The sequence below is a fragment of the Erigeron canadensis genome, chromosome 5, assembly GCF_010389155.1.
Source record: "Erigeron canadensis isolate Cc75 chromosome 5, C_canadensis_v1, whole genome shotgun sequence".
Classification (NCBI taxonomy): Eukaryota; Viridiplantae; Streptophyta; class Magnoliopsida; order Asterales; family Asteraceae; genus Erigeron; species Erigeron canadensis.
This window is the reverse complement of record NC_057765.1, coordinates 43,396,489-43,420,542: the sequence shown is the minus strand read 5'-3', so window position 1 is coordinate 43,420,542 and position 24,054 is coordinate 43,396,489. Positions and strand designations below refer to the sequence as shown.

Genomic DNA, 24,054 nt, shown 5'->3' with positions numbered 1-24,054 from the left:
TGAATACTATCTCCAAACAAGGCTTAATATTTAATAAAAACTTATTTTAAAAACTTGAGGCTTTAAACTCCGTAAAACTCCTTGAAAAAACGTTTGTTGAACATCTTGATAGTAAAAGTATAAATAAACTAGCTGACCACTTTGTAGTTTGTAATGTAAGTAGTAAAAGATCCATCACAAAGGTGTTTGATACGTTAATTAATTCATGGACTAATTTTCCACGGAGAGTGATATTCATACATACAACAAGTTTTAACCATCTACAACAAAGGTATAAAATTTATTTCACAGTGTACAACTGTATCATGCAGAAATTGTTGTAAATGGTTAAAGTGTGTTGTAGAGATATCAATTCCAATTTTCCAGGCCTGATCTTCAGAATTGTTGATGCTATCGTCAGTGGCTCTTAAAATCACATCCTTGCATGGCATACCTAATTGAACGCATGACAACATATTTACGAAGTATGGTTGATAAACTGCAAATCTGCACATTAAAACATTTGAATTTAAGCAAACTGGTCACACAACATAATGAACATGATGATAGGTGATTCTGTTTGCACTAAACAAGCTTAAACTATACATGAGATAAACTGGCAATGCACCATCATGTGATGATGATGATGACAACCGTAACGCAAATTAGAAGAATGATGGTAAGAACTAAGAAGTAAGCCAAGACAAAGAATAGTGGTGATACAGGTGCTACAATGAAGGCCGATATTGTAACTGAAGTACCGAAAACTTATTACTACTCATGATTACGAAAAAACAAACGCAAGATTCGGAGCAAGGGTTGCTCATTTGTGAGCAGAATATCATGTGAAACATAATGGAATTTTTTAGTTAAGCGTTTTACTTGATGATATATAACTGAAACTCGTGTCATTGTTTAACCATATCATACAAACAAAAAAATTGCAATTGTGGAGACAATACATCTGGACATAGAATAGACAAGGGGACTTTCAACAAAATACTATGCAATATAGACACCAAAACCATATATATTACTCTAGAAATAACAGATATAAGAATATATACCTTCATTATGCTCCAAGGTTTATTTCGTTGCACAATAGAGAACGCCTCTTCAACAGCCTTTTAGAAGTACCGACCTCGTCTTTATCTACTCTCTTTATTTCTCCATCTAACTGCATTCTGAGTCTAGTCATATGTGTTCGAAGATCTTCAACCAATGCAAACGCATATGCAGAGGGAATTTCTTCACCATCACCAAACTGTGAATTTAATCGTTATAAACTTGTTAAGCTTAACATATTTAGTCCAGTACACTGAAGATTAGGCAGTCCACTGAAGTACCAGGCCCATCTTCCACTCGATCCGTTTCTTTAAACAGAAAAACACACATAAGCATGTCACAGTTATAAAATACATGGTCCATATTATAATTACTATTACTGCTGAAAAAGAAAAATGGAAACAAATTACAGGCATCATGGCAACAAAAAATAAATAAATTTCAGTTACCAAACTTCCATGCCAGAAACTTGATTCTGATTTTATATCCCAGAAGAATGAAGAGTAATTCACTTTAAAGACATTTGAGATTAGGCAACATTTGTCATTAAGATTTTGATACAAACACGGAATAAAAAACACATACAATTAGATGTAACTACTACAGATGCACAAGCTCATTAAGTGATACACACAGTATTACATTAATAAACAACAATCCAGCAAAAAACTAACAAGTTTTTGTTTATCTCAAACAGGGCAGAGTAGGCTACAAAAGGAGACAAGAAACCTCGTAAAACATGAACCCCGGAAACAAACTCAAAGACAATGACATTATTAGTTTGTTACAACAGCCCTAGCTACCAATCCTATTACTTATAAAGTCAAAACCTTATCAAACGCAAACCTATACTTGAGCTTTCCATGTCAAAACCGGTTCTTAACTTCTTTCAAAATGAATGTAGTAAGCTAATTATTTCTTCAGCAAAAAACATACTTGTACATCAAACTTAAAGCAAAAAAATCTACCGACTTGACATCTAAAACTCAAATGTGCCAAAAATACACCCTTTTTATTTTGTACCATTTTAATCATTTTACGTTTTATTTTTACTTTTTGGCAAACCTTAAAAGAAGATTATCCAACTTGACACAACTTGCTACTATACATACTGGACTACGAAACTTATAACTTTCCGATGTCACAAATTTCAAAAGTTACCTCTTAAATGTTTATTACACCAAAAGGTAAATTTGAAGTCGTTTACCTATGATGGGTTTGTGTACCGTTTGGGTCACTTTGTAATGCCTAAATGATAAACCAGCAGCCAACATTGTAACTTTTATACAAAAATGATCGAAATTTACCCTTCACAAGTTCACACACCACACGAACCCATCTTTTAGAAACTCCTAAAAATTAACAGTGCTATTTAACCAAACAAATTATATAAAAAACGAAAAATGATAAATCTATACCTTCTTCTTCCTCCTCATTTTTGCCTCGAACGATTTGGGCTTTAACTATTTTGTAGAATTTATGAATACATCCTTCTTCTTGTGTTAGATTCCTTCCAATGCCCATCATCTTTTCTCCCACGGAGGGGGTTTAGGGTTTTAGCAGAGTGTTTGCTTTAACTGAAACATATTTACGATTTATTTACTTCTATAAAGTTAAATTTTGTAAATTTTAATCATTAATTTTAATAAAATTATACTCACGCAAAACGGGAATACTCGTAGAATTTTCATCTTTTAAAATTGAAAATAAATTTAGTTTTTATCAAAAAGATTATGACTGGGTGTTTGAGGTGGTGTGAAAAGAGTGGCTAGCAATATATTTGACTATTAAAATAAGGAAAATGGCGAATGTGGTTAATTTGTATTATTAAAAATAGATCAAAGGTATTTTCTATTATAGCTCAATGATTGAGCACCAACTTTATATGCTGCAGGTCTCGAGTTCGAGACATAATAAATACAATCAAAAGGAATTTCACAAAAAGTCTTCCAGTGAAGCAGGTTTGAGTCTTGCAGAGGGGGCAGGGTTTTACCCCAATTAAATGTCGTGCCTTCAAGCAGTTTAGTTGGGGGTTTCTTCTCATACTAGGTATTGAGGGTGAGGGGGCTCTCTAACGTGGACCCGGTTAAAACAACGTAAGCTAGATCCCCTGTTGGAAACAAATGATTCACACCTTTAAAAAAAATGTGGTAAGATCAAAAGTAAAGATGATAAAAGGAAATGAATGAAAAACATAAATAGGCCTATTTTTAAGCATATAAATTAAATATATATATATATATATATATATATATATATATATCATTATTCATTAAAATAATTATTATATATTTATCTTCATGTTAAATTTACTTTTGGGGTTTATAGGTTATAAGGAAGCCTAATTTTTAAATAGAATTTAGAACTTTAAGTATCTTCATGTTACCAACCGTATCACACAATCATATTATTACATCAACTCAAGAGGAAGCCTAATCTATTATAATATAAAGTTGAAGGCCTGATCGGTTTTTTGACACTTCATTCATTAGGGTACTAAATGAGGTTAATTACTATTATTAACTATAATGTATGTATATTTGTGGTTTTGTGTATTACATTATGTATTGTGCATTTATATTGGGCTGATATTAGTTAATAAATAAATGACGTAGTTGGCTTTGTTTACCTGATAATTTAAATATTTGTGTGTTAATGCAGTATTATGTATAATGGGCTTTATTTATAGAACCCAACCTTTCATATTCCAACCAGACATGCGGTTAGTATTCAATCAAAAGAAGTTTATTTGGGATTTTGGACTTTCTAAATCCTAATTCAGTTCATCTTCTTCAAGCCGGTTCATGTCTCATGTATGATGAAACACGCAACACCTCACCACACCCCCACAACCAACAGCCCATTGCCTCAGTCCCTCCGGCCGACCATTATAAAATGGTAAGGATTTTACATTTTACACAACTCAATTATCCAACCGCTTGAAGGGTTATTCTCGAAGCTTATTATACTACAAAAGCAGGTTTCTAATGATTCATATCTTTTACTAAATATACTCCTTTTTCGAGTTTAATTTCTGACTCATTACTAACTGATTAGAGTAGGAACGTATTCTTTTCCTTTACTTATTTTATTAATTTTGTTTTAAAGTTATCTATTGTCAGTCGTTGTGTGGTCTATTGTGAATGCTTATATATATATATATATATATATATATATATATATATATATATATATTTACTATATTCACATATAAGTAGTCCTTGCACAATTTGTAGCAGGGGTGATGCCACTTTATGTCCAAATATGGTTATCAAAGCTGGGTAACATGGTCAGTTTTATCTGCCTTCTGTTTTGTTTAGTTTTTGAATTTTTAGTATTATATATTTGTCATATTCTTTGATGTAAAAGTTTTGAACGGGTACGGCTTTTTCTCCATCATTCTTTAAATAATTGACAACCTTTGTAATTGAAATTTGATGTGGTTTTTTGAATTATTTTATTAGTGTAGATTCAAGAATTTTTTACATGTTGGCTTTAAATAGATATTTTGAATGGGTGTTCTATTTAATGTTTTTCTTCTATGATTAAATCTCAAGTTCAAGGTACTTCTGTTTTAGCAATTTTGTTTAATAGCCTATTAATGTGTGTAAGAATGTTTGTTTTTTGTTTTTTTTAGTGCTGACACACCTGAGGCCTTCAATATGAAACCAGGTACATATATTGGTTGATAGAGTAGTCTTAATATTTTGTTTTTTAGATACCTGTTGTTTTTCAAAATACAGCTTAATCATCAACTCAAAAAAAAGTTGTAAACACGAATATATGGTCATGCAGGGATTGGGTCCTGTTGTTGTGTTGTTGCACCTAGATGCTGCGATTTTCGCTCTTAATGAGGAAAAAGCCGTTCAAATAGTTGCAGCTATGCTCGGGAAACACTTTGTATTCATGGTAAATCCTGTTTTTAAATGTTTTCATTGCTTAAATAGCATGATAATCTTTAAACTTCAAAGAGGAAGGAGGCCCTTCATAAGGAATGAAAAATGTAGTTTAGCTTTTTTTTTCCATTTCTTTTTGGCTATAGTCTAATGTAGCCCCAAAGGAATTCTAGCACTTATTTACACATTTCATTTAGTAAAGCGAAGTAGTGTTGTCCCTTAATTGAATGGAACAAAAGCTTTTTCTCCCAAGTAAACAAATAACTTTCAGGATTAGAAAACATAGGTGTCGGTGGATGTACAATGGTAAGCATGTTTTCGAGTCTGTATATGTGGATGAGTTGGTTGGTTGGGATAAGATCAAAATGGACAATTTATTGGTTGTACGCAAAACGGGTCAGGTAGGGTCGTGTTGACACGAAAAACATTTTTGCCGAAGCTTATTATTATAACTTTTGTCGCTATAGATCACTTAATGACCACTAACCTAGCCATTCTAAAGGATACCAATAAAGATAGTAGTGTTACCTGTTGAGGTAAACTATGAAGCAAGGGCAGTACCCAGGGTGGTTTAAGGACTTGAGGAATATGAATAACATTTTATGCAGTAAGGATTCTTATTACTTGCATCAGGTGATCTAGATGAAAGCTTTAGCAAACTAAGAAGGCACTCATACAGCCCATCAGGCTCCACTGGTTTGCTGAATGAATTTAATGTAAGATAACAATGATATATATGATTACCTCATGTAGATATTTCTAGCTTAATAGAAAAATAACGATTAAAGGTGGAAAAATGGTTGGTCGATAAAGTTCGGGTAACAATTCAACACAAGTTCGGGGCATGAGGATAACTTTTGATGCACATCAACTTAGTTTGGATTGGGGTGACCCGAACACTTTTAGTCTAAAACTTTAGAATATATAGACATAATTTTTTGTGTCCATATATGAGTCGTAAGATATATTTTTTAGTTGAACGTTTATAATTGTATGCATTTCTTAAGATTTAGGGACTTGATTTTACCATTAGGCTAAAGTCTTGATCGTAACTTCACATTTTCTATGATGCAAACTTTGAAATTATATTACCGGGACCATAGGTAACAATTATCATCAGCCACCTCTTTTATAATCCTTTCTATAGGTGAAAACAACGGGAAGGGACCAGACTATTAACTGCAACCCAGTTAGTTGGAATTAAGAAAACTATTGCTTATTACCAAGGTCCATTTAAATGTATTTTTCTTTAGGGTTATTTGGATATGAGTTTTGAATGTGAGGTATCCATATCTCAAGTTCTCTTTCTTTTCTTTTTTTACTATCATGAAATAGTCAAGATGGATATGGTAAACGGGATCTGATTATTTGAGTTTGACACAACTGCAGGATTGAATTACCATGCTGGTCAATTCTTTCATAATCCTTTTTATAGGTGAAATAGCAGGAAAGGAAGAAACTATTAACTACAAATCACGGTTAGTTCGAATAAAGAAAACTATCATTTTTTACCATGGCCTTTTTTAATGCATTATTCTATAGGGCTATTTGACTATGAGTTTTATAAGTGAGGTATCTATATCTCAAATTATCTTTCCTTTCTTATTTTTACTATCATGAAATAGTCAATATGGATAAAGCAAATGGGATGTTTATTTTTGAATTCTACACAACTGCAGGTGTGAATTTATTTGAAATTGACCCACGCATCTATCGTTTTAGGTACATAGAATGAAAGGGATTAGAATTATTTTGTGATTGCCTTAAACGAGATATTAAACTTAGGCATCACAATCTAGGTACAATGAGGAGTAACTCTTCTGATTCATTTATTATTTGGTCACTATATGTTTTAAACTTTTAATAGACTGCTTTTTGTTTGTTTGAAAATATATCTTGGGGAATTTGGTAATTGTTGTAATGCACTCTCCGTTAGGTTGCTTATAAATAGGATTCGAGTTTTTCTTGGCAAACAGAAAACAGATATAAACTTATCAATGTAAAACATAATATATTGATGTAATATGGCAACTATAGTAAGTGACATAGTGGAACGGGTAGTTGATAAGGACTATTAGAAGAAATAACGAATCGAAGTAGATACCCCCTTTTGTGTTTCATTAGGTGTGTATTTGGAATGTACTTTACTTACTGTCATACTCATCATTAGTTGTAGTGATGGCTATCCGGATGACACAATCATGCATTCATACCAGTTAAGCAACGACTCAAACAAAGCTGGATACAAGTGGCAAACTCTTGCACTGAGAACACAAGTGAACAAATATTGTACCTGCTACTTTAGCCTTGATCAAATTGTTAATTAAGTGCAAAATGAAATAGACTTCACGAGCTAATGATATTCTAGAGTCAGTAGCATTCAGGTTAACGGATATTACAGATGTCTGAACTTCACATGCACCAGTGGAAAGCTCACATTAGGAGTGTCATGTCACGAATAGATGGGAACTTCTGGTGCGAAGCCTGTGAAACAGGTATTGCATTTCCATTACCAAGGTATGTGATACAACATACAATATGCATAAGTAATTAAGGAATGACGGTGTTTGTGTGAAAGTAGACGCAAAATGTGCCATGAAATAAGAGAAAAATACGACTTACTTAGGTGTTGGTTAGAATATCATACAGGTTAGATCTCATTTGTTACAAGGCTATAGTATATATATATATATATATATATATATATATATCATGGGGTTCCACTCTCTGTGTTCTATGTTTCTCAATATATAAGTGTTCATTTTATTTGGCTCTAGGCACATAGTGCACGTTGTATAGACTATAGACTATAACTTTATCTGAATGTTGTTTGGAGTCTTATATATTTTCTGTAAACCCCTAGCTAACCAGGTTCAGAATTCAAGCTGACATCAACGATGAAGCTACCGCAGCTTTGATTTTCTAGCCGGTTATCGTGGTCATATTTCATTCACATAGTTTTGCAGGCAAGTTACTCTCATCATACATCAAAATGTTTTTTTTTTAGTAGTTTCACATTGCTTTTTGTTATATCATTGAAGAGGTCAAAATAAGTCTTCTTGGAGAGGTTTGGCTCTGCAATGCTTCCAAATGTAAAGACTGTTCATGTGCTTCACTTGATAAGTTTGCAAAAAGAGCATTGCTTAAAAGTTTGATCCTTCATACTTCTGAATTCATCAATCTTATCTAAAACCACTGCTAGAACAACTAAAGGGCATGAGGCCTGAGCCATTAATACCAGAGCCACCCTGATAACAACTCACAACTCAGTTTACTTTTATGTGTGTCTTTAAATTGAATAGTAATTTTTCAATTTGGATGTATAGAATATTTTTAAGTATAAAGAGTATTCATGCTCATCATAAATTCATAATGTATAATTCAAACTCATATTTAGTAAATGATAGTAAACTAACCTAAATACTTTAAGTTTTATCATCGTAGATTGCAGCAACAAGCTTTTGTCACTACTATTCCATCAATGTTTCCTCTGAGTACTTCTCTCACCACAACTCCAGCCTTTATCGGCCCCTACAATGCTAATTTTGTCTGTTGTCACATCAACTATTGTGACTGCAACTTTTGCTGACGTTAGAATCCCTACAATTCATTCATTTCTTATTTTTATTGTATGCCTTATATTAGATTAATAGGAGCTATGGGTAGTCGGAACTGGAAAGTCATGACAAAGATTCTTGATAACCTTCTAACTTATTTATAGGTTTTTCTTAATTATTTATCCATCAAAGTGATTTTTGCGGAATAGATACATTCAAATCATGGTTTTTACTTTTATTTGTAAAAGTATACTACTTTCTCTAAAGATGTTTATCTGTTCTTTCATAGCAAAAGTTTCTTTCATAGCAAAAGATGTAACAATGTGTTGGTTGAAGCATTGTCGGATGATTGGATCAAAAGTTTTTTTCAAATTTTGATTTAATAGTATTGTTCATTTATGTTTTATATGTGTGTTTGTAAGTTGAAATCTAAAAGTGTTGTACACATTGGTTCATATAACGTTTGACAAAGAAACAATTCAAGCCGTGCATCGCACGGGTCTTTATTTTAGTTTATCATAAAAAAATTTCCTTGTGAGTTTCAAATTCAAGACTTTATGGTTATTGAATTTTATCCCAAAATTCAGAGTTTCAAATTCAAGACTTTATGGTTATTAAATTTTATCCCAAATCTATAATATTAATTGATCTGAATCATAATGGTATTTTTTTTCTTTATCACATATAAAAAATCAATAATATAGTTGTAATTTATTGCTAAATTTTGTTTTAAATGCCAACATTCTTTGCAAATGTCATATTTATTCAATGATATATCAAATCAGAACAACTACTCTTCTACTCTAGGTTGGGTCAAATTTTTTAACGACTCCAGGCGACACCAATATTTGGGGCTCTTTTAAACTCCAAGAAAAAAATCATAAAATATATAATATATCCGTTGGAGTTGCCAACGATCAAAATAGAAACACCCCCACACGCCAATTCATGTCAGACACCTCTATTCCAGTCCCATGCCTAGATGATGGTGATGGTGTTGCCACCACATATGGGACATACCGCTACCATGCCTTACACCATTGTCACCGTCCTTAAACATATTACTAATTTCATTTCACTATCAAGCCGGCAATAACTCTCTCTACAACCACATATTTCCTTTTTGTGAACTACAATCATATCATATCATATCATGTTATATAATAGTGCCCAATACATCAATTGTGTTATACATCCGTTTCGCTGTTTGGTCGTCCCAATTTTCCACAATTAACCACATATATATTTTTTCCAAAAACCTACAATGACCTTTTGAACCTTTTGTTTTGTGTAGAAGCAGTCTTGCTTCACCTTTTAATTTTCTTTATCGATTTTTGTTTTTCCAAGAATACCATAAAGAAATCTATATTTTTATATGAATATAAAATATTAAATATAAAATAATAAAATGGACTCAAACATAGTGTAGAGTTATGTGTATTTGTAAATAGACGTTAGAATATATTATATATGTTTGTTAAAGTAGTTGTAGCATTTAGTTTTAAAGTAAAGTTGTTAGCTAAATTTTTTATTTTTTAAAAGTGTTTGATATGGTCGTTGTAGCTGCAACTTCAAGAAGTATTTGTGTAACTTTTAAAGATCAAAAGTTTCATCGAAAAGCTATAACTCATGAAACGCTACTTCAAGTAGCGTTTTATTTTAGTTTTTTTATTTCAAATAAAAGTTAAAACTGGTTGCATCCAAACAAAATCATTTAACGCTTTAGAAGCTTTTAGTTTAAAGTAAAAAGTTAAAGCTACTGAAAAGCTTGTACTAAACACACACACACACACACATATCTATATAGGGGAGCCTTATTTTGAGAACCCATTTTTTTGTAAGAACCTTGAGAACTTTTAAATTATATATTGGATCACATGTTTTTTTGTTCATTCACATGTGAAATGTTATAAAAATACATGTTGTAAAAGGAAGTTTTTTTCAAAACCTTATATATACCTATTGGTTAACATATGAACGAAAACGTGAACATATTCATTCACAAGTTCACATAAGGATATTTTGAAAGTTTTTTAAAAAAGTTTTTCTACAACATACTTTTTTATATCATTTCACATGTGAATGAACAAAAAAAAAACATGTGAACAAATATATATAATAGAGGAACCCCTTTTTTCTAAATCTCAAATTACAACTTTGAACTATCAAAATTACCTCTCTTCTTTATTTACTAATTTAAAGATCTCTACCGAATAAACCTATAATACTCGTAAATTTCAACCACTCATTTTTCTCTCTCTTATCAAATCTCAACCACTCATTTTTTTCTCTCTCCTTCATAAACCAATTTATTTCGCTAATTCGTTCAAAAACTTTTATCTCAAAAACCGTATATCGATAAATTATAAAAATTATATGGGTTTTCTTAAAATTTCATGCTATTTTATTAGAGATGTCATTCGATATATTTTCGACGAACTTTTAAATTCAAGGGTAGAGCCCGTACGGCTAAGACATTTGACTATCATACTCTATGACTTATCACCTCTTATGACCTATCACCTCCACCATCTCACCGTCACAATACGCGTACTTTTTCTCGTATATATACGAGAGAAAGTACCCGCAGGTTGGGACAGTGAGATGGACCCTGGAGTTGGAGTTGCCAACGGTCAAAATAGACACACCCACACGCCATGCCTCAACGTCAATTGATGTCTGACACCTCTATGCCGACCCCATGCCTAGACGATGGCGGCGGTGTTGCCACATATGGGCAGTGACGTATCCACCATATACTAAGGGTGGTCAATGGACCCTGGTTACAAATTAATATATGTTTGAGAGCTCTTATAATTATATTTAGGAACCTTCTTAAATCTTGTAATGAAACCCCCTTAAATTTAAATTCTATAAAAATAACTCACTTTTAATTAAAGCTTTGCTATTTTGCTGTCAAACATATATCCCATTTTAAAAAAGCTCTTACTATTTTATTTTATAATTAATTTATTTGTAAAGTTGTAACTTTTAAGGTGAAATTTATATACTGTGACTATTATTTATGTTTGGAATTAAAAGGTGATTGATAAAGTTTTAATATTATCTTAAATCTTTCTTAGATCTAAGATATTGCAATTACGAAATATCAATTATCAATATGCTCTTGTATTTGTAAAGTCCGAACCAACCTATTTCGTTTTTCGTATCAACACATTAAAAATTCAAATTTTTAAGGACCCTCCTAAGCTTGAAACCTAAATCTGCTACTGCATATGGGGCATACCATTGTGTCTTACACCATTGTCACCATCCTTAAACACATTACTAATTTCATTTCACCATCAAGCCAGCAATAACTCCCTCTACAACCACGTATTTCCTTTTGTGAACATTACAATCATATCACGTTATATAATTGTGCCAAATACATCAATTGTGTTATACATTCTTTTCTCTCTCTGGTCATCCCAATATTCCACAATTAACCACATGTACGTCTTTTCCAAAAACCTACAATGACCTTTTGTTTTGTGTAGAAGCGGGCTTGCTTCATCCTTTCAATTTTCTTTCTCGATTTTTGTTTTTCTAAGAAACCATAAATAAATCTATATTTTTTTATATGAATATAAACTAATAAAATGGACTCAAACATAGTGTAGAGTTATATGTATTTATAAATAGACGTTAGAATATATTATATATGTTTGTTAAAGTAGTTGTAGCTTTTAGTTTTTAAACATAATTGTTAACTAAAAATTTTATTTTTAAAAGTATTTGATATGGTAGTTTAGATGCAACTTCAAGAGGTATTTGTGTAACTTTTAAAAACTAAAAGAATCATCGAAAAGCTTAAACTCTTGAAACGCTACTCCACGTAGCGTTTTATTTTAGAGTTTTTTTCTTTCAAATAAAAGCTAAAGCTAGTTGCATACAAACAAAAACATTTAACGCTTTCGGAACTTTTAGTTTAAAATAAAAAGTTAAAGCTACTCAAAAGTTTATACTATACATATCCGTTATATATATATATATTATATTTAGTTTCTAAATTACTTTCAAATTTAAGCAATCTTTGACCTCATATTGTCATTAATGAAAGGGATATACTATTTAAACACTCCACTTTCTATTTAGACTTAACCCTAAATGCCACGTGTAAAAGTGGGGCTTCAATATTATTTTAATTTAGCACAATATGGGCCTGCTTTTTTGCATGTTATTTTAAAACCCATTTTGATGCTAGAAATCCTAGAATACTTTCCAGATTACATATATTCTATACGTGACTAATTAAAGTTTTAGGATAAGTATGTGTTACGCTCTCACTTATAGTGAGAATTGTTTCTATATTTACAAAATGTTTATTTTTAATAATGAGAATACGTTACGGCAATGAGATGGTGGGGTGATAGGTCATAAGTGCGATAGCCAAATGCCTTAACCATACGGGTTTCGCCCTCAGATTTAAAAATTCGTCGAAAGTATATCGAATGACATATAATTTTCATAATTTATCGATGTACGGTTTTTTGAGATAAAAGATTTTGAAATAGTTAAAGGAATAAAATGATTTATAGAAGAGAGAGAAAAAAAAATGATTAGTTGAGATTTGAGGAGAGAGAGCAAAACTGAGTAGTTGAGATTTAATGTTGAATGTTGAAAAGTTGAAAGTTCAAAAGTGGATTGTTTTATAATATAGCATAGATCCTTCCTTTTACTAGTCTTCTCGGCTGGAATCAAAAAAGATTCTCCGCTCTACTCAGTATATATTTACATAATGTATATTTTTAATAACAAACATAGTTATACACATATGTGTAAGTAGAATACGAGCATGGTACCCGCGCAATGCAGCGGCGAGTCGACGATGACGATGGTGTGATAGCGTCGACGGATGGTGATAGTGGTGGCGGCACTAATTGGTGTAGGTAAATGTATTTGATCTGAAGGAGGTTAGTAGAGATATTTTATAATATAAGAGACTAATGATGTAATTTAATATTAAGAATTGATGGTGATTTAATACATTAAGTTGATGATGATTTAATTCATTAAAGATATTTTGATCAATTCACATGTCCTATTTTTATAAACTTTTAACATGGCCCTATAATTTTTATATATAGTATAGATAAATTTATCAACTCCTAAATACATTCTTATACAAATAAAATCCTTAGATGAGTATCATCTTTAATTTGGAACCATTAGATTATATTTAATTATTTCATCTTTATTAAATGAAAATATTAATACTTAACTTTATATAACTAGCATGATACACGCGCAATGCGGTAACGGTACCGACGACGGCGGTTTAGTGATGTCGGTGACGGGTTTTGATGGCATCGACAATCTATCATATAACATAATAAAAAGTGGTGTTCAATCCATTGCTTATTATACTATATCATTATATCACCATGGTAAAGTCCTAGTTACACATGTGAGGTTCTTGATTTTACATAGGAGTGTTCAAAGCTATCCGTATCCGAATCCGTTATTCGAATATCCAAAAATCCGATCCGATCTTATCTGAAAAGTCGGATATCTGAAATTTCGGATATCTGAACTTCTAATATCCGGAATTTCGGATTCTGATAGTGATTTTTGAAAAACTTTGTTTTTCAAAAATAAATTCAATATTTTAGTACTTTATATCCAAAAGTACCTGATTTTATCCGAAACTATCTGAGAAATGTATAGTTTATATCCGAAAATATCTATAAAAAACATATATATATTTCTTAAAATTCGAATATCCGAAATTTCGGATATATGTTCGAATATTGAAATCCACTATCCGAAATTTCAGATAGTTCAAACTTCAGATATCCGACTTTGAACACCCTTAGTTTTACATGTCATATAGCATAGCTATGATGATGTATTTTTATAGATAATATAAATTTAAATTAATACAAGTTGTGATCCTGATTGTGGACACTTGTTATGATTTAGTTAGATGATCTAATTTCTTACTAATAATATATATTAGATGGTAAAAATGCATTGACCAAATATATAAAAACAAATATTGTAAATGTCTATATATTTTTAGACCATCTACGTAATTTTCTTAGATATACTTATGGACTTTTGACAAGTGAGTAGTCATATTTTTGTTTCATTACATTAAGTAGGGTATTTTTTCAAAAACATTATAACAAAATATTGAAAATAGGTCGGATTATTTATTTTGTGGGTCGTCATTTGGGTTAACCCGAATAACCCAAATATTTTATTTGGGTTACCCAAAATCCGAGCCAAAAGATCCAAACCCGAACAACCTAAAACTTGAATAGCCTATAAAGGCTTGTGTATTTTAAATTTCATTTGCTACTTGCAACTAGATTTGTGGGAAAAAATAAAAATCTAAAACCAACAACCTCACATGTGTAACTAAGACTTTACCATGGTGATATAATGATATGATATTAGAAGCAATGGGTTGAACATCTTTTTTTTTTATTATATTATACGAGAGTAAGTATCCGCATGTTGCGGCGGTGAGATGGTATGATTGATATGTCATAAAGTGTGATAGGTCATAGAGTGTGATCAAATGCCTTAACCGTACGTGTTCCGCCCTCAGATTTAAAAATTCATCGAAAGTATATCGAATGACATCTCTAATAAGAGAACATGAAATTTTAACTAACACCCATAAAATTTTTATAATTTATCGATGTATGGTTTTTGAGATAAAATATTTTGAGTGAATTAGATGAATAAATGATTTATGGGGGAGAAAAAAAATAATTGGTTAAGATTTTTGAGGAAAGAGAAAGGGTATTATAGTTATTTTAGATAGATATAAAATAGATGAGAGGGGTATTTTTAAGAACTATTTAAAATCAATATTGAAAATTTAAATTTAATGTTAGAAAATGTGAAAAAATTTGCAGCACACACTTATCCTAAAATGATTTATTTTTGATATCTTAGCCACTTACAAAAGGGATATAATTAACTAGTAAAGCATCCTAGCATTAGATGAGTTAGCCCAATTGGCATTGAAGGGAAACTGTGAGCCAGTGCGTCTTGAGTTCGAAACTTTGCAGTGGCAATTAATTTTTGAAAATTATATGTTTGTTCAAAACCATTTAAAAAAGGTTGGATTTTCATTGTTCATTTAGATTTAGATTCTTTCGGTGTGCAAATAGAACTTCCCTTAATGAAAATGCTTTTGGTTTCACAAAGTCTTTGTGATTTATACAGGAGTATAAGTACGTCTACTTCTTTAGTATCCATACATATAGGAAGCAACTCGATCGATCACCATACTAGATTTTATGGTTGTCCAAAATGAGCTCTGATAAACCTCTCCATGTAACCCATGTCAAAACCCAAACCATAATCATCAACAGGTTATACACACTCTTCCACTCCATAGCCATAACCATCCTTCTCTACTACAGAATCTCCTCCATTCTTACTCTACGTCACACAAAAACACCACAAGTCCCGTTCATTCCTCATCTATTAATCTTCGTCTCCGAATTCATACTCTCATGTATATGGCTTCTTAGCCAGTCATTCCTATGGCGACCCATCACTAGAACCGTGTTCCCAGAGAGGTTGCCACAAGATGACCAACTTCCATCTATAGACGTATTCATATGTACCGCGGACCCACAAAAGGAACCGCCACTTGGGGTTATGAACACGGTTTTGTCAGCTATGGCTTTGAATTACCCGGTTGGGAAGCTTTCGGTTTATCTTTCTGATGATGCGGGTTGCTCTGTGACCTTGGAAGCCTTGCAAGAGGCTTGGAAGTTTTCCAAGACGTGGGTGCCGTTTTGCAAAAAGTATGGTGTAAAAACGATTTGTCCGGAGGCTTATTTCGGTAAAGGGGAGCTTGATGATGATAACAAGGCTAATACGGTCATGAAAATCGACGAGTTTGGATCCGAGAAAGATAGGATTAAGGTTTGTCTTCTTATCATATATGCTCTCACATGTTTGATTTTCAAAGTCTTTTTCTATTAACTTTGACCATTAAATTTTTTATATGTAATATATAATAGTTGATGTAATTTATATCATTATAAAGTACATTATAAACCCAATCTATTCATATACAAGTATTATATAAAATAACCAAAAAATAATTACGGTCAAAGTTCAAATTAAATGACTTTGAAAGTGATCAAACTATGAATGAGTTAAAATACCATATATTAGGATCCAGTGAATTAGAGCTAGCTAGTCGTTTATTACAACAACGAAATTCAATCCTGCAAAGAACAAGGTATGTATCAGGCCGGGAGGTTTACTATACTTAATTAATTTAGTACTTGAATAAAGCTAATTGATTACTTGCATATATGATCGAGACTGCTGGAACCGTTGTAAATCACTCGAAAGCGTCAAAAGTCGTTAGTCAATAAGTCAGACAGAAAAAATATATATATTTCTATACCTTTTATTTCTTTTAAACTTAGGAATGGCCGGTGTCGATCACAATATATATATTATTGGTTAATTGATCAGTCTATGTATTGTATTTGAGTACGTAAATGTGATGCTTTTTTAATTGCCATGAAAACGAATTGAAATAAATACTGTATGTGGTTGCTTTGATGCATGTATTGTGTAGGAAGAGTACGAATTATTTGTTCGGAAAGTGATCAAGATTTCAGAAAGCGAAAGATGCGTATCAAACAAGAACCATTCTGCTGTCGTTGAGGTAAACGTCAACTTGTTTTGACTACAGAAATAATTTCCACCGTTCAATAGTTATTGCTTAATTATATTTGGGGCGTAGTAGTTGATGACTTATTAGTCTTTCTATAAAAAAATCATTGTTTTTTTTATTTTTTGATCAGGGTATTATTATACTACTAGGCAGTATTTCATTGCAAGATGGTCTTTCATTGGTAATTATATGTTTTATCGTGAAAATAACTCGGCTGACCCGAATCAATTTGGCTGAACGGGCTGGGTTGTTTTTTGGTCAACTTAGCTAGTAACATATGATTAGTGGTAGTTTTGTGAATAAAAATCAAATTTCAAGAAATGATAAAAAATAAATACTGTATTATGATATGCATAGGTATATATTTGAGTCAAAAATACTGAAGAATGCAAAGTCAACGAAAATCCCCCCACATGTAAAAAAGAAAAGCCACGGAAACATGATACTCTATAATTTAATGAACTGTTGACAACTTTTTCATGAGTACGTGATCCCTTAAACCATTATTTTGTTGGAAAGTTGGTTATTTTCATAGTTTAAGTGATTAAATTACTCTTGATGTCCTAATTTTGTTAAGATTAAACTGATAAACAAATGAGATTTTTCTTATTTTGGTTATTTGGTGATGACAATCTTCATATTCAGATGTACAAGATCTAATTAGAATGTTCTTGTGACACTTTTCAAATCATTTATTTTCCTGCTTATTTTAAAATGTTAGCAATATATATACATTGTTTTGTAGGTGATGTTTGATGAAAGCAGAGGCGATCAAAGACAAGTGCCTCTTCTTGTTTATGTTTCTCGTGAAAAGAGGCCGTCTTATCCTCATCTCTTTAAGGCCGGATCCCTCAACGCCCTTGTATATTCCTCATTTCTCTGCAAACACACAAAATATATATTATTACTACTGTAATATAAAGGGAAAGCGAAAACTAACACAACAACTCAATGAATACATGTCTGCAGTTGAGAGTGTCGAGTCTGATAAGCAATTCACCGTATATACTAGGCTTGGACTGTGACATGTATTGCAATGACGAAAACTCAGCACGTCAAGCTATGTGTTTCCATCTAGACCCCAAGTTATCTTCTTCCCTGGCTTTTGTCCAATTCCCACAAATGTTTCATAACATCAGTAAACATGATATTTACGAAAGTGAGTTGAGATGCACATTCAAGGTAAATAATTTATTATTGTAGAATGCATGGGTAATATCCATATTACAATCACTAGACGACACAACGGGCATTGCATAGAGTAGCTTATATAAATTCTCACTCTTTTGTATCCGTACGTCTTGCTAATGAATCTGTATGAATTACGTAGACGTTGTGGCAAGGGATGGACGGAATCAGTGGACCTTGTTTGTCTGGAACTTGTTATTATATAAAAAGAGAAGCAGTATTGTATGGCCTGCCGCCTTCAACGCTAAAAGGTTAGTGATGATCAGTATCGTCAAAGGCTATATATATTGTAACAAGACAAGTGCACGTACATGAGCAACTCTTATCTACGCTATTTTGTGTACATGATCATAGTTGATCACAGATTCACAGTCATGTTTGAGACTTGTTTTTTGCATAAATAAATGGGCTTAGTCAATGGAATGTATGTATAATGTTTTAAGATAAATAAAAAAAAGTATAAGTTGAATCTAAGTAAGAATAAGGACTTTGAGCTTTTATAGCTTAATTTATTGTTTACTAATTATGAGTTACTATAACAGCTAAGCTCCACATTTTTTGTTCTCCTTTGATTATCTGATGTTCCAGACACCAGCTTAGAGAAACTCAAGCAGTCTTTTGGCTCATCTACCAAGCTCATCAAATCTCTTCAACTGAAACACAATGCAAAAATGGATCTTGGCAAGAACTTGACTAGTAGCTTGTTGCAAGAAACAATGTTTTTAGCCTCTTGTGTGTATGAGAAAGACTCAAAATGGGGGATTGAGGCAAGTTTAATTTTTTATGGAAATAAGTTGGATCTATTGTAAAACACTTTAGTGACAAAAAAGCGATAGGTCTGAAAAAAAATGGTAGATATCGATCACCAATCTATTGGTGTACACTCTTACCGTGTGTTACGTTGCAGGTTGGTTTTAGATACTTCTCCGTCGTCGAAGACTACTTCACAAGCTTCATTACGCATGGAAAAAAATGGGTATCAGTTTACTATATGCCGTCACGACCATCTTTCCTAGGAGCTGGCACTACAAGTCTAAACGATGTTCTGATTCAAGGTACTAGATGGACTGCAGGGTTGATTGAAGTTGCACTTTCAAGGTTCTCTCCCATTATCTATGGACCATCAAGAATGCCTGTTCTTCAAAGCTTTTTTTATGCATGGTTGGCTTCATTTCCCCTCGCTTTCATACCATTGTGGATTCTAGCCACCATTCCACAGCTCTCCTTGCTCTATGGTGTTACCGTATATCCTGAGGTTAAAAGCGTCTTCTTCCTCGTCTTTCTCTCTGTGTTTGTATTATCAAATTTACAACACTTGAGAGAGATCCACTCGACAGGAGCTTCCCTGGAAGCATGGAAACATGAGCAAAGGGTATGGATGATGAAAGGAATCACATCTCATCTTTATGGAAGCATTCATGCAATTATGGAAAAACTTGGTGCAAAAGAAGCAAGTTTCCTACCAACAAATAAAGTGATTGATGATGATCAAGAAAAACTATATCAAATGGGCATGTACAATTTTCAAACTTCAAGTATGTTTCTTCTCCCCCTTTCTTCTTTGATCATCCTCAATCTTCTAGCGTTTGTGGCTGGGATAGTTAAAGTGACGTTTCAAAGAGAACACATCAACGAGATATTCGTACAAACGTTCCTCTCGTTTTACATTACTTTGATGGGTTATCCGGTGCTCGAAGGTATGTTGATAAGGAAGGACAAAGGAAGAATTGCACCGAGTGTAAGTTGTTACTCAGTTGTAATTTCAATTATTATATTGTCGTTTGGAAAACTTCTTGTTACCTATTGATTAGTTGCTCGTAACGTCAAAAAAAATAAAAAATAACAGAACTCCAGATTTTTTATAAGATTTGGTATCAAAGATCGTACTTTATTGGAATTGTCACTACACGTATTGTATGGTCATATCTCATATGTCATTATTATGTATATGATTGTTGGTTAGTTGCTGTTACGTACTCATAAAGATTTGATTTATCTTAGTCCAATTGTCACGACCCATATATGAGTTTCGGCTCGGACATAAAATCATTGGCCTAAAGGCATTAGCTGTTTTTTTCTATTTTTTTTTTCCAGTTTTTCTCATGTTTATACGTTTGTTCATGTTCATTCCCTCCATTTTATTCGATTAATCTAATCTATTTATATCTATACTTTTACTAGCTAATCAATCTGGGTTCAAACCCGGACATTTTAATTAATATTTTAATTAATTATGAATTAACTTTGTCTTGTAACCTGATCTCCATATTCGGCGAGTAATTAATTGACTAACTAAATTATCTAGCTCAATTAGTAATGTAACATTCGTAATATTTGACTAGTTTGACTTATGATTTTTGACCCCGTTGACTTATATAATTATTATTGTTATACTTGTAGGAATTTATGTTTCGGAAATAAATATTTGAGAACGCTAGTGTAATTTATGCTTTTTGGCATTTAGGTTATACCCATGTCGAGTTAACTAACTATTTGTGTGGCATTAGTGGATAAAAACCCACCTATTTTTCTATCCCCAAACCGGCCCCACCCCTATCCCTTTTCCTCCCACCCATTTCTTATCATCTTTTTCTCTCTTACACACTTCCTTATCTATTTCTTTTTATCTTGAAATCCAAGAACACCATCTCCATCTTCTTCTTATTTTTCTTCATTATTTTCGGATTTAATCATCAAGGTGGTCAAGAAATCATTAGCTTTTTGTTTAATAATAATAATAATCATAAAAAGTTCAAGGTATTCTTCCATCTAAAGTGTTCAACTTTTCTTCTAGCTACACTTTCGGGTTTTTGGCTTCAATGAGCTTTTGGTAAAAGTTTTTACTCTCAAAATACTTGATTTATGTTATTGTATGTCTTAATTGCTAGATCTTTTGATGTCTTAATCAAAATCTCCAAAATCTAGGGTTAGGGTTAAAAGTTTCAAATAGAAATAATTAAGGGATTTCTTTTTGGCAAGTGTATGATTGTAAAATGGACATGATTTTACTTGTTTTATGTTGTGGAATCAAGAATGATGTTTAATTGGTGTCTAGCTTGGGCAAATCCTTGAGTTTCGTTGGAGCCAACTGGAATTTACGGTTTGAAAAAAGGGGTTTTGCGATTTTGAAAGTGGGTTTATTTAACGAGTTGATATTTATGCTTAGTTATGCTCGTACTAAGTTGTGTAAAAGAATCAGGCTTTGATTTGGTGTCTAAAATGGTCAATTTCGTGTCAAGGACCCATATATGCATATTTTCAGCCCTAAAGGCATATTTTCAGCTTCATATGCATATTTGCATTCTTATATGCATGGTCAAATACGTATCAAACTAGTTTTCCAAGAATCCAAGCAAACAACTTCAAATAAGAAACAAGCAGCAGAACAAGCTTCAAAAACCAACTACCCTAGATGAAGGTTACACTCATTTTCTGGTTTTACCACGACTTTTAGGATTGTGAGTAGTCCCTTTCTCGATTGGTGGACAAGTCGAGAGTTTTTTATCATACATGAACTTTTCCTGACCAGTTTTTGTCAAAGTCTTGAGCTTGCAAGTTCTTCATCTTCAAGATCATCTCACATGCCCTTATGACGTCTTTGGTAGTAAGAATGGCAAACAGTTCATACTTCCTGTTCTCCTATTGGGTTTTTGATGTGTACATTTCAAATCTATCTTTGCCATCGAAGTACTTACTTGCCTCAGAAAAGGTACCCCACTTCTGAAAGTGGTCTTCCACATACTCCACCCACATATCTTTGATCACATGCTTCCCCCTTTTTTTCATAACCTTTGTTAAACGTTCGCTAAACCACAAATTTCTGGCAGCTTCCGCAATGACTACAAAAAAGACTTCCAATGCCTCTGTCAAGGTCTTTTTTTCAGTCCGTGAAAGGTCGTCTTTATCAAGTTTGATCGGTGTTTTGAATGAAGAGACAACCTTATCGTAGGAGAACATGAAGTATGAACTGTTTGCCATTCTTACTACCAAAGACGCCATAAGGGCATGTGAGATGATCTTAAAGATGAAGAACTTGCAAGCTCAAGACTTTGACATAACTGGTTGGGAAAAGTTCATATATAATAAAAAACCCTCGACTTGTCCACCAACTGAGAAAGGGACCACTCACAATCCCAAAAGTCGTGGTGAAAACAGAAAATGAGTGTAACCTTCATTTAGGGTAGTTGGTTTTTGAAGCTTGTTCTGCTGTTTGTTTCTTGTTTGAAGTTGTTTGCTTGGATTCTTAGAAGACTAGTTTGATACGTATTTGACTATCCTAAATTTTACTCTATTTCAATTTCAATCATCTGTCTATCTATATTCTTGGAAGGCATTGTTAAGTTATAAAATGACATGGAAAGGAAATGAGAAGAGTGAAGAAGTGGTTGTATTGTTAAGTTTTTTATTAAAGGAAAAGGGAAGGAGTGGAGAGGGAAAAAAAATTAACTGTATTGTTAAGTTTTTTTAAGAGAGAAGAGGAAAGGATTGAGAAGGGAAAATATTTAATAAAAACATTGTTAAGTTTTAAAATGACATGGAAAGGAAATGAGAAGAGTGGAGAAGTGGGAAAAGTTGTAGTTATTTTTGCTTCAAGACTTTATCTCATTTTTGAGATGATTAGGAAGGAAAATTTCCTCTCTCCTTTCCTTTCTTTTTCATTTTTAAGTTAACTAAACAATTTATACCTTTTTTGTATAACCTGCAACCCCACACATCGTCCCCGCCATCTCTTTCAATTGCTCCCAAAATCTTCAACTCGATCACCACATTCTCTCAAGTTTGTTTTTTCTACTTCTTATTCCTTTTACGATTTTACCTTTTATAGTGTATCTTTTTTTTTCACTTTTTAATGTGTATATATATATATAGGAAAAGGTTCAATTTTTTTTGTGTGTGTGTATATATACACACACAATATACAATATGTGTTTTAAGAAAGCATACAAACTTTTTGTGTAATTTTCATTTTACATTCTTTTATATAAATGTTAATCTATCCATTCTCATTAATAATATGTACATTTGCCTTTGAAAACTTGAGGTGGATCAAAATGACAACGTTTTGCTCAGTCCATACAACAACTTTGGGTTTCATTTTGTCTTGTAACATGATTTCTATATTCGGCGAGTAATTAATTGACTAACTAATTTATCTATCTTAATTTATAAATTGACATTGTAACCTTGAATTTAATTAAATACTTCTTCATTGGTTTATTATTAACTTGGAAGTTCGACGCCCGCGATGCGGGGTGTAATAATCGTGGATGCGTGATGCCTCAGGAAAATGGAAATATATTTATTTAAGGACATTGTTACAAGTAGTAGTTACAACCACGTCCAAAAATGTCACGTCATTCGAGCCCAAACAAAAGAACCCAAAAACGAAACAAAAACAAAAAAATTAAAAAAAAACTACTAAACAAAAAACCGGAAAATATATATATGAAACATACCTTACTAAATGAAGAATTTAAAAAAAAAAATCGAAGGTTTAAAAAAAAGCAACGTATTATAGGGGGAAAAGGGGTTAAAAATCAAAAATCTATCCAAAAAAAATTTTAAAAAAAATTACAAATAAAACAAATCGTTCACAAAACTTTAACAAAAAAGAACGTTTTAAAAATAGAAATCAAAAGTGTTAATAAAAAAACATATAAAAACAAAAAATTAGCAAAAAATAGTATAATTCATTTAAATACAA

General features: G+C 32.2%; 1 protein-coding gene and 1 long non-coding RNA gene across 2 annotated transcripts; one reads left to right on the top strand and one right to left on the bottom strand.

Annotated features, from left to right (window-relative positions):
* Nucleotides 1–2,779, bottom strand: LOC122602119. Its single transcript, XR_006324160.1, has 3 exons — nt 2,463–2,779; nt 1,047–1,352; nt 1–486 (listed from the first exon to the last, which is right to left on the bottom strand). It is a non-coding gene; the product is annotated as an uncharacterized LOC122602119 (long non-coding RNA).
* Nucleotides 2,780–15,611: 12,832 nt separating this feature from the next.
* On the top strand, nt 15,612–20,253 carry LOC122602401 (cellulose synthase-like protein G2). The gene is made up of 7 exons (XM_043775090.1): nt 15,612–16,393; nt 17,064–17,153; nt 17,908–18,024; nt 18,132–18,344; nt 18,493–18,601; nt 18,939–19,117; nt 19,258–20,253. Exons 1-7 carry the CDS (start codon nt 15,770–15,772, stop codon nt 20,155–20,157), a joined length of 2,232 nt encoding a protein of 743 aa, XP_043631025.1. The 5' UTR covers nt 15,612–15,769; the 3' UTR covers nt 20,158–20,253.
* Nucleotides 20,254–24,054: the final 3,801 nt, after the last annotated feature.

What these genes read in the sequence shown, in the direction of transcription:
- LOC122602401 (XM_043775090.1), top strand. Translation starts at nt 15,770, where the DNA reads ATGAGCTCTGATAAACCTCTCCATGTAACCCATGTCAAAACCCAAACC. An exon ending in ACCATTCTGCTGTCGTTGAG is followed by an intron (nt 17,154 to 17,907) that starts GTAAACGTCAAC and finishes ATTGTTTTGTAG; the next exon opens with GTGATGTTTGATGAAAGCAG. An exon ending in GCCGCCTTCAACGCTAAAAG is followed by an intron (nt 18,602 to 18,938) that starts GTTAGTGATGAT and finishes CTGATGTTCCAG; the next exon opens with ACACCAGCTTAGAGAAACTC.